The sequence below is a fragment of the Sardina pilchardus genome, chromosome 19 (assembly GCF_963854185.1).
Source record: "Sardina pilchardus chromosome 19, fSarPil1.1, whole genome shotgun sequence".
In the NCBI taxonomy this organism is placed as follows: domain Eukaryota; kingdom Metazoa; phylum Chordata; class Actinopteri; order Clupeiformes; family Clupeidae; genus Sardina; species Sardina pilchardus.
This window is the reverse complement of record NC_085012.1, coordinates 29,195,492-29,210,308: the sequence shown is the minus strand read 5'-3', so window position 1 is coordinate 29,210,308 and position 14,817 is coordinate 29,195,492. Positions and strand designations below refer to the sequence as shown.

At 44.6% G+C, this 14,817-nt stretch overlaps 1 protein-coding gene across 2 annotated transcripts in view; it reads left to right on the top strand.

The window, feature by feature from the left end:
- The window catches only part of prkdc (protein kinase, DNA-activated, catalytic subunit), a 78,144-nt gene that overhangs the window by 6,856 nt on the left and 56,471 nt on the right, over nucleotides 1-14,817 (top strand). For both annotated transcript variants that reach the window (XM_062520982.1, XM_062520981.1), the window contains exons 14-41: nucleotides 111-160; nucleotides 265-405; nucleotides 546-701; nucleotides 858-970; nucleotides 1,283-1,442; nucleotides 1,623-1,712; nucleotides 1,830-1,949; nucleotides 2,889-3,045; nucleotides 3,185-3,291; nucleotides 3,830-3,920; nucleotides 4,207-4,370; nucleotides 4,627-4,779; nucleotides 6,172-6,279; nucleotides 7,013-7,239; nucleotides 7,412-7,506; nucleotides 7,874-7,973; nucleotides 8,210-8,343; nucleotides 8,720-8,950; nucleotides 9,491-9,717; nucleotides 9,866-10,074; nucleotides 10,309-10,441; nucleotides 11,028-11,186; nucleotides 11,352-11,555; nucleotides 12,382-12,570; nucleotides 13,007-13,111; nucleotides 13,518-13,685; nucleotides 14,005-14,132; nucleotides 14,424-14,631. In XM_062520982.1, coding sequence (XP_062376966.1) covers nucleotides 111-160; nucleotides 265-405; nucleotides 546-701; nucleotides 858-970; nucleotides 1,283-1,442; nucleotides 1,623-1,712; nucleotides 1,830-1,949; nucleotides 2,889-3,045; nucleotides 3,185-3,291; nucleotides 3,830-3,920; nucleotides 4,207-4,370; nucleotides 4,627-4,779; nucleotides 6,172-6,279; nucleotides 7,013-7,239; nucleotides 7,412-7,506; nucleotides 7,874-7,973; nucleotides 8,210-8,343; nucleotides 8,720-8,950; nucleotides 9,491-9,717; nucleotides 9,866-10,074; nucleotides 10,309-10,441; nucleotides 11,028-11,186; nucleotides 11,352-11,555; nucleotides 12,382-12,570; nucleotides 13,007-13,111; nucleotides 13,518-13,685; nucleotides 14,005-14,132; nucleotides 14,424-14,631 — 4,127 coding nt within the window. The remainder of the gene's footprint in view (nucleotides 1-110; nucleotides 161-264; nucleotides 406-545; nucleotides 702-857; nucleotides 971-1,282; nucleotides 1,443-1,622; nucleotides 1,713-1,829; nucleotides 1,950-2,888; nucleotides 3,046-3,184; nucleotides 3,292-3,829; nucleotides 3,921-4,206; nucleotides 4,371-4,626; nucleotides 4,780-6,171; nucleotides 6,280-7,012; nucleotides 7,240-7,411; nucleotides 7,507-7,873; nucleotides 7,974-8,209; nucleotides 8,344-8,719; nucleotides 8,951-9,490; nucleotides 9,718-9,865; nucleotides 10,075-10,308; nucleotides 10,442-11,027; nucleotides 11,187-11,351; nucleotides 11,556-12,381; nucleotides 12,571-13,006; nucleotides 13,112-13,517; nucleotides 13,686-14,004; nucleotides 14,133-14,423; nucleotides 14,632-14,817) is intronic.

The following is a 14,817-nucleotide window of genomic DNA, read 5'->3' as shown; positions in this document are numbered from 1 at the left end:
GCATATTGGAGATTACTTTATTATTGACCCTTGTAATAATCTTGAATGTAAGTACAGTTAGTGGCTCCTGGTGGTGTTATTCGTTATGTATTGCTATTTTTTCCCCCCAGTGCACCAGGGATTAATCCGTGTTTGTTCAAAGCCAATACCTCAACTAGAGGTGAGTCAGGAATATTGGGACTGCTTTCTTTGTTAGTTTAGTTCAAATCTAAACTGCATTACTAATTGAACAGGTGTCTTAAAGAACAGTTTCCTGTGTTTCAGGATGGTGGCCCTTCTCAGGGTGGTCCCTCACAGGGAGAAGGTGGGGAGTCCTCCCAGATGCGCACAGGGAAATGGAAAGTTCCATCCTGCCGGGACTATCTTGATCTTTTCAGGGGAATTCTAGATTGTGAAAATCTCACTGTAAGACATCAGGTTTATTTTATGATCTAGATGCACCCTCCTGATTGCTTTGATTTGAAAGTGAATTAAAGTCACAGTCCCTGAAGTCCATGACTTGATATGCAGATGTCCTAAAATCATGTTGGACCATTGTCTTTTAGCACACTGGGTTTTTGGATGGAACCCTGGAGTCCCAAAACTCCAACCTGTCCTCCTTGAATCGACTTTTGTACGATGAGGTGGTGAAGTCCGTCATAAAAGTCATCGAGAAGCTGGATCTCTCAGTGCAAAAACTCAACACGGAGGAGGCAGAGCAGGTCTGGCTCTCAAACGCTAAATATTTCATTTACATGCACATGTACTACACATTGATCCATCCATATCTATTCAGCCATTCAGTGAAGCTACCTGTGCATGTTTGATGCCTACAGGTGTTTCCCTCTTGTTTTAAACAGTGTTTTCTCCCCTCACAGGGTCAGACTGATGGAGGCAGCGCCCTTGTGCCATCATCAGACCCTGCCGCCCATCTCATCCCCAACAGACCCAAAGACTTCACTGCCTTTATCAACCTGGTGGACTTCAGCAGGTACTGTAGTAGAAGGCCAAAATAGAAGAGCTATTTTCCAAAGTGCTATATCCACCATTTTAATGCATTTTCATATATTATAGTGGAACTGTAATTTATTGTTATTGTTATTTGATTTGTCTTTAAAAGGCACATTATCAATGTAACTGACTTGACTGAGGCTGACTGAGTCAGTTGTACAGTAGTTTTACAAAGGGGAAGATTGGAATCTTATGCTCCATGCTTGAGCCCTCTCCACTGACTGCTGTGTTGTTGTTGATGTTGTTGATGTTGATGATGTTGTTATTGTTGTCGTTCTTGTGTTGCCTGCAGTGAGCTGCTGTCCCAGAAGAGGCTGGAGTATTTCGAGCAGTGGGTGTACCCTCTGAGCCACGAGCTCATCCTCCAGTCCATCCGCTTCCCACTGGTCAGCGGTTTCTACCGCCTGCTCTCCCTCACCATGACCATCGCCAAGAAGATCAAATACTTCCAGGTGAGAGGATGGGTGTTTTAAAAACATTAATGTATTGAAAGACCTTCTACAGTATGTCTGGTACTCGATTGTTTTGTTGCATTTGTGTTATGCACATCTACTAATGTGTTATAAGGAGATACAATTGTACTGTATTTTTTATATGGTTGTTGTTGTTGACCACCAATATCTCCTTGACAGGGTATTAGCCCCAAGAGCTACAAAGCTAAAGAGGACAAGGACCCAGTTAAATGTGCCTGCTTTGCTCTCGTGTCCAAGTTTGGAAAAGAGGTAATACTAAAGCAAATCTCTAAGAACTTAGAGAACCTAGAGAAATGAATTCAACCTGAGTTATAACATTTTAATGCTAAATATGTTGGATATGTACTATCTCTGCTCTCCTTGCAGGTGTCAGTGCGTATTAAGCAGTATAAGGACGAGCTGCTAGCTGCCTGCCTGACATTTGTCTTGTCGCTGCATCATGAAGTTGTGGCTCTGGACATCAAGGCCTACATCCCTGCCCTTCAGGTTCATTTAAAGATTATTCTAAAATGGATGGTTCCGGTCGTTGATTATGATCGCCCATGAATCGTGTTCGATGCCGTTGTAAAATCCAACGCAAACATATACTGTACCTTGATCGCATTTCATTCTATAGTCATGCACTACTACAACTTACACACAAGTTAGAGTAGCCGGGTCTCGCTGTTGCTTGGCAGACATTCAGATAAAGGAAATTTATCTCTTGGCGGAAGAATGATTATCTATGAATACATCTTTACATTTCTTGTTGCTGTGCATTTGTTTCATGAAATATTGCCAGATATACAGATACCTCCAGAAGCATTTGAACACATGCTAAAGTTGACTATAAAGACTAAAGAGGAATATAAAAGCATCTTTTGGAAATTGATCTTAATGCCTTAAATAAAAAAAAACTGAGGAAATATCCAACCCTTAAGGACATCAGTTTCTTGTGAATGAATCATGAATTGTAATTTGTAAATAAATAGATGTTTTCCTTAAAATACAGGGGTAATAAGTATTGGAACCCCTATGTTAACCCTATGTGTTAAATTCCCATAGAGGAAGGCAGATTTTTATTTTTAAAGGCCACATATTTAATGCATCCAGGATACTATGCATCCTGATAAAGTTCCCTTGGCCTTTGAAATTAAAATAGCCCCACATAATCACATCACCACATCACAGCCCACTTTGCTTGTTCGCCTTAGCGGTTCTAAAATCAGTGTAAACTACGACCTCTCTGGGCTTATTGCTTTATTTTACAACATCATATATATATTTTTCAAAGACCTTCTTGAAAGGATTTCTTTAACCCTTCCTGAACAAACATTTAACTGCGCATTCAGCGCTTACTGTGTATTATCTGCATGAAATGTAAAACAAAAACATCATTAAAGGATTTAAATCCTCCGATAACCACTGTTGACCTTTGACCTCCAGGCTGCCCTGCGTTTGGGTCTGAGCCACGCGCCCCTGGCCACGGCTGCGCTGGACGCGCTGGAGCTGTGGTCGTCGCACATCCCGCGCGAGGCCATGCAGCCGCACTACGGCGACATCCTGCCACACCTGGACGGCTACTTGAAAACCGCCGCTGGGGGTGAGTACCGCAGCGCCACTGGCCAGCGAGCTGCTCTGAGCTGCGGTGCTGAGGGCCCGCTGTGCTGTGGCTTTTTCATCGGACATGGAGATGAGTAATAGACTGAATGAATGTGAAATCATGTTTTCATTGTTTTCAGACAAAGAGGACAGTGGTATGGAGGTGATGTGTCTGTCCTCTGGCACTGAGAAGGGTTATGGGAGAGTGATGATGAGACTGCTGAAGAAGGCAAAGCACCTGCCTATGGTAATTCATTACTGCACACCAAGAAGTACACACACACACACACACACACACACACGCGCGCGAATACATTTGCTGTATTTTGAGTGAAATAAGCAGTGTTAGCGGGCGATCAGACAGGACACGTTTTTTGCAGTGAGGTGTGCCTTTTTGCTGTGGTTTTGTATTGGCAGTACAGGTAAGCGTTTTGCGTGCTGCTTATGACCCCAGAGCGTCTTGCGTTATGTGCACCTGCTGCGCCTTGCCTTTTTGCGCAGACGTCCTCGAATTGAAGTCCAAACTGAGAGCGGAAGAGTGTCCAACGTCATTTGCGTTTTTATGAAAACATAGTGCTTGTGTTTTTACCTTGTGTTTTAAAAGCGGCAAAGCACGTTGTCTTATTCCCCCCCTTACGAAAAGAGTGATACTATGTTTATGATGCATAACACCAGACCCTACAACACCACTCTCTACAAGGAGCGGCATATTAGATCTTCAGAGCAGCGTGTGTGAACTGGTTCGTGTGGTGTGTTCATGTGTGTTTCTCTGTGTCTTGTCACAGGGAGATGAGTCGCCCATCGCGGTGGTCAGGAGGAGGGTCGTGCGACTCCTGGGCCACCTGGGAGGGCAGCTGAACCGCAGTCTGGTGACTGGTGAGCTCCATTCAGACACTCACCCATATACAGATTTATGATTGAATAATAAAGAGACAAATCTACCTCCATACAGATTAGGACTGTGTGTGTCTGTGAGGGGAGTCCCTCAATTAGCATCAGTTCTGATGAACATTATTTGGGTCTTAATTGCTTATCATGCTATGATACAATGTTGACAAAATACAAATTCTGATTGTGTCAGTGACATGTACAGTAAGGTGGTAATGTAGATCTAGGCTAGTTGCTCAGTACAGTTGTGTTTATCTCCCCTCCTCCTCTTCAGCCATCTCTGCAGAGGACATGATGAAGAGGTTTGTTGCGTGGGACAGTGAGAGGAGGCTGAACTTCGCCGTGCCCTTCTCGGACATGAAGCCCGTCATTTACCTGGACTGTTTCCTGCCTCGCATCACAGAGCTGGCACTGACCTCCAGCGACAGACAGACCAAGGTGTGCTGTGGTTGATTATTGCTTTGATTATTGTGAATGCTGTTTGTGTTTGATATCCATGTAACTCTGAGCTTTGCTGTGTGTGTGTGTGTGTGTGTGTGTGTGTGTGTGTGTGTGTGTGTGTGTGTGTGTGTGTGTGTGTGTGTGTGTGTGTGTGTGTGTGTGTGTGTGTGTGTGTGTGTGTGTGTGTGTGTGTGTGTGTGTGTGTGTGTGTGTGTGTGTGTGTGTGTGTGTGTGTGTGTGTGTGTAAACCCAGGTGGCCGCTTGTGAGCTTCTCCACAGTCTGGTGGTGTATATGGTGGGTAAGGGGGCTCAGATGGCCGAGGGGGACAAGTCCAATCCTCCCATGTACAACCTCCACAAGCGCGTCTTCCCCGTGCTGCTGCGGCTGGCCTGTGATGTGGACCAGGTCAGAGGCACTTTTTATCTTTGTTCAAAGTGTATCTCACACACACTTGTGTGTGCTTGGGTATTTCATTTCTTTTTTTTATTATTATTATTATTTTTTCACACAAACTCACAAAGCATGTGGACATATCATAACTTTACATATCTTTACATATCTTTACATCAAATAGAGATTACAATGTACACATTTGTACATTGTAACATACAACATTGCTCATAGAGGTTGTGTTTTTATTTTTGATACTCTTATGGTCACACATACTTACACCCTTCACGCACACACCCTAATCACACACCCATACTTCCCTCACACACGCACCCACACTATCTACACATGCTTTCACACATACTTCCACATATGTTTCGACACCTGCTTCCACACATGCTTCCACATAATGCTTCCACACGTTTCCACATATATTTCCACACCTGCGTCCACATATATTTCCATCCGTGCTTCCACACATGCTTCCACACACACACTTCCACGCATACTTCCATATATGCTTCCATATACAGTATGCTTCCACACATGCTTCCACATATATTTCCAATTTTCCACACATGCTTCCACATATATTTCCAATTTTCCACACATGCTTCCACATATATTTCCACACATGCTTCCACTCATGCTTCCATATGCACCCCCACCCCCAATCATTTGCCACCCCATTGGGTATCTTATATTTTCAATATCTTGAAAGAGGCAGATCTTTGGTGTAAGCACAAACTCACGATTGCAGATTCTTGACATCCACTTCCCAATTTTATCACAGATTTATCTATCTATCTATCCCAGATTGTCCTACAATACCAAAAGGCATGGGTGAGGGAATCGCTTTGTGTGCTACACTTTAAACATTTGTCTGAAGAGTTACTATCAAATCTTTTTATTTTCTCTCGTGTATAATATATTCGTGTCATTACTTTGAATTGAATTAATCGTAAGTTTTCATTTGTGGTGACCTTATTTGTAAGTCGCAGACATTCCTTCCATCTTCTCTCCGCATCTCTCCGCATCTTTTATATATTAAGTCTACATTCCATTTATTATATATATTGTTGTCTAGTAATTTTTCATTGCTCTCAGCTTTAATAAGAATGTCATATGTAGCTCCTATTAATCTCCTCTTTAATCTTGGGTATTTCATTTCATTGTGTATACATTTCTATGTCTATGTATTTGATCTCTCACTGCACGGGTGAAGCAATTAATCTTGCAAGAACCATTGCAGTCCAACTATATCTATAGTAACTGTATACCTGTGACCTGTATGCTTTGTAATATATTGTTCTACATATTGATATGCAAAATTTACATTTAGCTTTTTGACAATAAATCTTGTTCTGCAGTATAACCAAGCATATATATGTTTTTTATGTGTTTCAGGTGACGAGGCAGCTCTTTGAGCCTCTGGTTATGCAGCTTATCCACTGGTTCACCAACAACAAGAAGTTTGAGAGTCAGGACACCGTTGCTGTGTTGGAGGCCATCCTGGTAAGCTGCTGCTTGCTGTGTGGGCCATTGTGCCAAGTTCTGTATGCTGCTTTGTAAAGATCTCACTAATGGGGCTTTTCCACTGCATGATATCAGGTCGACTCGACTCGACTCTACTCGCTTTATTTTGGTTTGCCATTAGCAAAAACTGATACCTGGTACTTGGTACTATTTTCGGTATCACCTCCGTTAAGGTGCCAAGCTAGCTGAGGCAATACCAAAAGGTGACGGTAATGATGTCACCAAAAGGTGACATTAATTACGAATTCTTCAGTGTTGTTATGGCAATCGGCTAGCTTATGGGGGTACTTTGTTACAGTAGAAAATGAACACCCAGTACCAAAATCGAGTAGAGTCGAGTTGAGTTGAGCTGATACCATGCAGTGGAATAGCCCCATGATTTAAAAAAAAAAAAAAAATTAAGTATATTTTTTGGCCTTTTTGCGTTTATTAGCATAGGACAGTGAAGAGGTAGACAGGAAACAAGTGGGAGAGAGAGATGGGGTGGGATCGGGATATGACCGCAGGCCGGATTCAAACCTGGGTCCCCATGGGCACTCGGACCCGTAAATGGTACAGGTGCTGTAGCTTGCTGTGCCACAGCGCCCCCCAAATAAGGGTGCTGTAGCTTGCTGCGCCACAGCGCCCCCCCCCCAAATAGCCCCATGATTGCTGTTGTTCATCTGTAACAAAACTCTGCCCATGTGATGTGCCTCTTGCTCCTCCTGTCTAGGACGGCGTGATCGACCCGCTGGACAGCACCCTGCGGGACTTCAGCGGCCGCTGCATCCAGGAGTTTGTGAGGTGGTCCATCAAGCAGACCACGCCCAAGCAGCAGGAGAAGAGCCCGGCCAACATCAAGTCCCTCTTCAAGCGCATCTACAGCCTGGCGCTGCACCCCAACGTCTTCAAGAGGCTGGGCGCCGCGCTGGCCTTCAACAGCATCTACAGGCAGTTCAGGTAACCCCTATTTTTTTAGCACCGTGACGACAAGTGTGAAGTAGTGAGTGTGGTGTGTGTTCTGTTGGGCACTTCTGTTGACATTGAATATGTCAAATTATACTCTGATGTATTTTTGTTGTTGTCTTGGTCGATTTCATGTTCTGATGATGGTGTGTTTTTGGTCTCTCAGGGAGGAGAATTCCCTGGTGGAGCAGTTTGTCTTTGAAGTTCTTGTTGTGTTTGTGGAGAGCTTGGCGCTGGCCCACGCAGATGAGAAGTCCATGGGTAAGTACTGCTGTGTGCCACCTGCTTCCCCTCTCTCTCTCTCTCTCTCTCTCTCTCTCTCTCTATGCTTGTGCACACAGCAGCTCTGGAGCTCTTGGGACTCTGATTGTGATTTGGAGGCCAGTATATATGGTCCCAGGAGAATGTTTTGACGTCACTCAACATAGTGAACGCTCTCACTTCGGAAGTGGGGGAGTTTGGAACTTCGAATGGGGGAGTTTAGAGTTTAGAATCTTCCCACTTCCCAGCCGCATGAACACACTAATACTGTAGACGCTGTTTTGGACCACTTGTTGGTAGGACCATGTTGTGGCCTATGGTTGTGACCCTGACTCCCACATGGTGTGTGTGCGCTCTGCCCTGGCAGGAACGGTGCAGCAGTGTAGCAGCGCCCTGGAGCACCTGAAGAGGATCATCAAGCACAAGGCTGCCTCCCTCAGCCAGAGCTCCAAGCGACGCGTGCCCAGGTACAGTAGGACCTCTCTTCCAGTGGCACCATCTCTTCTGCAGCTCATTTTGTTACTAGATGAAATCATGGAGTTTATTCATGTTTGGTGTCCAAAGGGGGTTTGTTAATTCAGTCATTTTGAAATTGAGTTGGTCTCTGATATCTCTGCGCTGTGCCGCTTCCCCTCTTTCCCCTTCATCTTTGACATGTGTTTGTTGTGCGTCATGCAGTATGTTTTCTCTTCCTCTCTCACAGAGGGTTTCCCCCAGACAAAGCCCTCTCCCTGTTGGAGGTGGTGTTGTGGTTGCTGGAGCAGTGTGGCCGACCACAGAGCGAATGTAGACACAAATGCATGGAGCTCTTCTTCGAGTTTGTGCCTTTACTGCCAGGTAATATAGCACAGCGCTAATGGATGTAAAGCTATAGAACTTACATGGTGAGCAGCTTTGAGAATATTGTTTTTATGTTTATAAATTGTGTATCAGGGAATGGTTCTGATCTTAGGGATTCTTCGAGAACCACAACACCAACTTGATAATTACTATTCATAATTTAGCTGACACTCTTATCCAGAGCGACTTGCAGTGAACAAACTACAGGGATAGTTTGGGGTTAAGTGCCTTGCTTTGGAGCACAGTGTGGTGACTTGGATCAAGCTCACAACCTACAGGTGTTACTGGCTGGCCAGTGGCTTCCACTCCACCGGATTCTGATTTTATCTGAACTTATGTTTTCGTTTTGTTGTTGTTTTCTTTGTTTACCCAGGGAAGAGCTCCCCTGCCCAGTGGCTGGAGGAGCAGGTGAAGAAGCAGGGCAAGGGCTTCCTGGTGTCCAGGCTGGAGGGGGGAGGCCTGCTGAGCCAGCCCACTCTCAGGGCCCTGCAGGCCCCCTTCAGCGTCAGGGTCACCCTGCAGTGGATGGACGTGCTCCTGGCCGCCCTGGACTGCTACAACACCTTCACAGGCCTGCGCCTCATTCAGCCGCAGCAGATACTGGGTGAGTGTAGCATAGCGACGCAACTCTGCTGGATCAAAGTGAATGGAAACAGCTCATGTGGGTTAATATTAATATTAAAGGGGAAACTGAACACTGCTTCACCTAATGTTCAAGCTTTGCCAAAAGCTTCCCTTCCACTTTAGTACATTTACTATCCCTCAAGGTAGAACAGTCTAATTTTAGTAACCATATCATTTTCATGAGAGAATAACAGTCATTCATGTTATACTCTATTTGTAAAAACTATTTATACCCCATAGGTAAAAACAATTGAGCCCTTAAAAAAGTCAGACATTGATACAGTCATTTCCTGACTATTAGTCACAGCTTATACATTGATTTTGCAAAATGTCTTCATCTATGAGGTTAGTACACAGGGGCAATTAATATGGTATTAATATGGTTTTGTTACTTTTAACTTGCATAAAACACTGTCCTGCGGCTTATACACAATGCAGTTATTATACAGGTAGTTACTGTATGTAAAAGAGTTGCATCTTTCCCAATGAAATAGTCTCTCCGTTCCTTACCTCCCTCCAGGGTCAGAGGAGAAGTCAAGCTTCCTGCCGGCACTGCAGTTCTTCCTCACAGAGCTTGCTGGACAAGACCTGGACGCAGCAGAGCGCTGTTTCCACACGGGGGCGCCACCCTCCCTCTACAGCCCCCGTGAGCAAGAACTCTATTCCTATAGCAAGTGCACCATCATCGTACGGCTGCTGGAGTTCAACACTATGGTGCTGGTCAAGTGCCAGGAAGACACCTGGAAGGTATGACAAGGGCAGCTGATGTCTGGTTACGATTAACCAAGTGCCCATTCTGAATTTGACCTGAAAATGTCTTTGAAAAAAAATTAATGAACAAAAGTGATCTTATTAAATATAATGGAATTAAACGCATCTGCTCCCTCTCCCTCAGTTGTTAGAGGCTGACATCTTCAACTCTGCCTTCTTTGAACTGGTTGCTATGACCGTGTGCGAGCCGTCCTCCGTTGGGTTTGACATGGCAGACCTGGAGGTGATGACTCACCTGCCGCAGGTGTGCTTGCCCCTGCTCAAGGCTCTGGCCTCCTCGCCCTACAGACATAACCTGGAGACCAGCCTCAAGAAGAGAATCTCCACTCAAAGGTCATAGTTCAACACACTCACTTTGGAATATGCTTTTTTTGATCTTTTGAATGTGATGTGATGTCTTAAAAGAAGCAGAAGCTACTTAAAGAAGCAGCTGTACTTGACTGCGTTGGTTTTTGCAGGTAGTGATTTTGTGTGCATCAGTAGTGGAAGTATCGTCCCTCTTTGTAGCTCTATTGTCTCATTGCATTCGTCTCAATCTCTCGCACTTCTTTCTTTCCCCCCTTACAGCGTGGAGGACCTGTGTATAGTTGATTTTTATGATCCGGACACTCGTGGTAGCCACACTAAGACCGAGATGATGCTCTCTGCCTGCAAGCAGCTTCACCAGGCCAACCTTCTTACCACTGTACTTCACAATAAGGTAGAACATCGTCACCTGCCGACTACATAGAATCAAGTATAGTTAGGGAAATCTTAAGATTGTGAGGGGTGTGTCTACCTTAGACTTGGTCTTGTCCTGCCCCCCCCCCCATGTGGAAACTTTCATTGGGATGTAACACTTTACTTGGACAGTCCACTTACTGAGACTTTACAGATGGCTTGTTGAAATTCAGATTCAGTCAGTGGAGTTTTTCTTGTCAAATTACTTAACATCACCTAACCAAACCGAACCCCTAACCCCATTAATTGTTAGCAGAGTGACAACAGATCGTTTGAGTCTAACCTGATTTTCTGTAGATACTCTATAACAGACAGACCGTCAAAGTGTAGCCCATTGTGAAGTATTAGTAGTGAAGTAGGTTGCCAATCATTGTCTTAGGTTGCGTTCACATATTGTTAACCGGAGTCAAACTCCTTGTTTGTTTACGCAAACCTGGCCAATAATGCTGATTCTGATTCCGTACTGTACTGTATGTTACATATTCATGTTTGACTCTGTCGAGCACCTCTGCAGATCTTTAACCTTCGGCACTATGGGACAGGAGTCATCTCTGCTTTGTTTCTAGGATGCCAGCTACAGCCAGTCTCTGGGCTCCCGGCTGCTTCTGGCCATTTATAAAGGCATAGCCCCGGGAGAGGACAGGAAGTCCCTCCCATCCATGGATGTTGGCAGCAGGAAGTTGGCTGAGGGGCTTGTTCAGCTGTCATTCTCACTGGGTGGACAGGTGAGGCTGAACCTCTGAAAATCGGAACGAAATGTGAAACTTATTGTGGCATTTTGGAGTTACCGGTAGTTATATTTTGTAGTGTTGTGTGAAGCTAATAATTTCCAATGGTATTGTCCTCTATTTTCTAAATAACCCATTCTCTCTCACTCTCTCTCTCTCCAGAGTGAGCAGGTAGTGGGCCTGTTACTGAACACCATCTCTCTGTCGGTGCCTCTGTCTGGCAGTCTGAACCCTAAGTTCCTGAGCTTCTCGCATGGCGAGTACTTCTACAGCCTGTTCTACTCCACCATCAACGCTGAGCTGCTGCGCTGCCTGGATGCCACTGTGCCTCTGCTGCTGGCTGCTGCCACCCAGAACTCAAGCATGGTGAGGCTGATTCACTGATATGGTACTGAACAGACCGTTGGTTTAAAATGAGTATATAGTACATATATCACATGGTACATATTTTTTTGTAACTTTTAGATAACTATTACAGGTGAATAAGGTGTTCATTATTACAGTACACTGCTCATTATGACAGTAGTAATGCTTATGGGATGATGAGACAATGTCAGTCTTAAAGGGACACTTCACCGATTAGGATTAAGCTTTGTATCTTTAGAAAACCAGTCATGTTTTTGAATGGTCGTGCATCATTCCCTCAGTTTGCCTTGAGATGGGAGAAATACGGATTTCAATGTTGGACTTCCTGCTTTCAATGATGTAAAAATCAGCATTTTACATCATTGAAAGCATGAAGTCCTATTCATGGGTTTCATTGAAATCCCTTTAAGTCAAGGTCAAGGTCAAGGTTAAATTTATTGCCATATAGTGAAGATACACAATAGGAATGTTTTACAGCCAATTCACGTATGAATATGGTTGACAGCAACAGACATACAATAGACATAAACATGACAATAATGACAATAGAAGCTGAGGTATTAATGTTGAAAGTGCTGATGATATGCAGGCAGAGAGCAGTTAAGTAAAGTGCAGTGGACAACAGTAAAGGTGCAAAACAGTGCGTCAGTGCATTCAGTCCTAGAGAGAGTTCGAACTGTGATTGAAAAGCCTGGCAGCTGTAGGGGGTTCAGACCAAAGATTCACACCGCTGCAACTCCTTCAACGGTTTCAGCTCGTCTCGTCTCGAATCTTTGGTATGTCTGATGGAACAGTTGACATGGTTTTGTTATTATCATGGCTCCAGGTGAGCGTTCTGCTCAACGGAATGTTGGACCACAGTTTCCGGGAGCGTGCGGTGAGGCGGAGTCAGGGCACGCTATTGGCCGAGCAGATTCTCCAGAGGTGGGAGTCTCTGCGGCCGTGGTGGGGGAGCCCCGCCTCTTCTCCCCAGAACAAAACGGCCACCCTCACGCTCCTCTCCAAAGTGCTGCAGGTACAACAGTTAAGACACCACACCTGCCATGCACTCACTGGACTGCACCCACTCACTTTCATTAACATGTTCATCCATTTTAATAGAGGAACTACGGCCATATGGATATCTCCATCTAGGGGGGTTGAACGTGTGTTTTATTCACTCACAAGACTCAACTGTCTTTTTTTTGTGTTGTATTTGAGTGTCAATCATATGGTCTTTAACAGTGTCACACCAGAAATGGTCCTTCTACCACTTTCCCCAAATTGTTACTCTATGTATGGTAGTAGGCTCTTAACCTTCTCAAGCAGTTTTCATTCAATACCACAAGCAGTCTAAACACTCTTTCTTCATTTGTCGGGTGTCCTTTAAATGGATATGCTGGTGTGTAGATTTACTGCTGCAAAGTTCTCGTAGCTCGCTTCACCCATCTGAACCGTGTCCTTGTGTATAGATTGACTCCTCGGTGTGTTCGAACATCAACCACCAGGCCTTCCAGCCCGTCTTCACCACCTTCACCACTCTCATCATCGATATGAGCCTGCCTCTGGACCTCAAGGTACGCCTCAATGATGCCTCTTTTTCTGAGATGCTTCACAGGCCACATGCAGTACTGTATGTAGGCCGTGCAGGCCATGCTCAGCTGCCAGGTGTGGCTGTAATTAGCCTCTGCTCTCTTGCCAGTCTCTCGTGCCTTAACTTCAAAATACTTCCTCTGGATGTAATCTGCTATAATGAGCGTTTTCAGCCCTTTCTTTCAAAAGCATTCATTGTTAACTTCCACAGTGGGAAGTTCTTGAAATTTGTTTTTGGATTTGAGACAGGGCAGAAAGGTCAGAAAACAATACAATGTAGACATGTAGAAAACGTACATTGATTCTGCAGTTCTCGCAGCACTCACTCCTCAAATGACACACCCTTGTGCTGCTCCCCCTCCCCCTCCCCTCCTCCTCCTCAACTTCCAGAGCCAGGCTCTGATCATGCTGCCGTTCTTCACCGTGCTGCCGGCCGAGCCACTGGCGGAGTTGCAGAGGGCCCTGGAGGGCCTGGTGGCCTCCCACTTCCCCATGCAGTCGGATGAGTTCCCCCGTGGCTCTCTGCAGTGCAACAACTACATGGACTGCGTTCGCAAGGTGAATATGGCTTTCCATTTAGTTTAGTGACACGGATTGTTTCAATTAGACATAAGTATGTTCATGTCTAATTGCAGTATGTTCATGTTAATGTGTTTGTAGTCTTTATATGCAATACAAGCATACAAATATGTTTGTCTATATGCAGTATGTTCATTTTATGTATTTGTAGTCTTTGGATACAAGCATACAAATAATATTAATAATATCAATAATAATATTATGTTCATGTCTGTATGCAGTATGTTCATGTTAATGTGTTTGTGGTCTTTAGATGCAGTACAAGCATGCAAATATGTTCATGTTAGTGTGTTTGTAGTTTTTAGATGCCTTGGAACTGTCCCAGAGTCCAATGCTGCTGAAGCTCATGGCTGGAGTTCTGTGCCGTGACAGGAAGCACATCATGGAAGAGCTGTTCCAGACCTGCTTCCAAAAGATTGCCAGACGGTGAGCGGGTTTACCCACATGAAAATATCTAATACTTAATGATGGCATTATTAGACTGTGTGTCCATACCGCACTGTATGTGGTGTCATGTTTACGTATAGTATTTGTAGATTGTAAATGTACATATTGCATAACTGATGAGCTTGAGTGCAAGTTTGATTGTATACTTTATGTAGATGCCTGTTCATGGCTGTATCCCTTACTCATATCCCTTATTCAGAAACTCATCTGGAGGGATAAATGATTTGTGTGTGTCTTCTTGTACATGTGTCCTGTCTCTTATCTGAGCAGTTCCAGTGTTGAGCGGCAGGTGGAGTTGCTCTCTGCCGTCCACAAGACGTTCCGTGATGGAGACGTTCCGGTGCGTTCCATGCTGCTGGCGGTGCTGGACCGCGTGCTTCTCCCTCTGGCTACTCACTGCAGCTCTAGGGCCCTCAGCCAGTTCTTCATCACCAACATCTCGGACATCATGGCTACCCTGCAAGCCCGCTTCACCAAGGTATGGTCAGTGTGCCCTAGGCCAAGGATTCTCAAACTGTGGTATGCGAGCTGCTTCTAGGGGTTACGCGGGATGAAGGGCTATGGCAGAAAGGGGTTAAAAATGGACTTTTCACATTTTCTGTAATTAATGAATGAATAAATGAGTTATAAATGGGTTATAATGATATGATATTAAAGATAATCA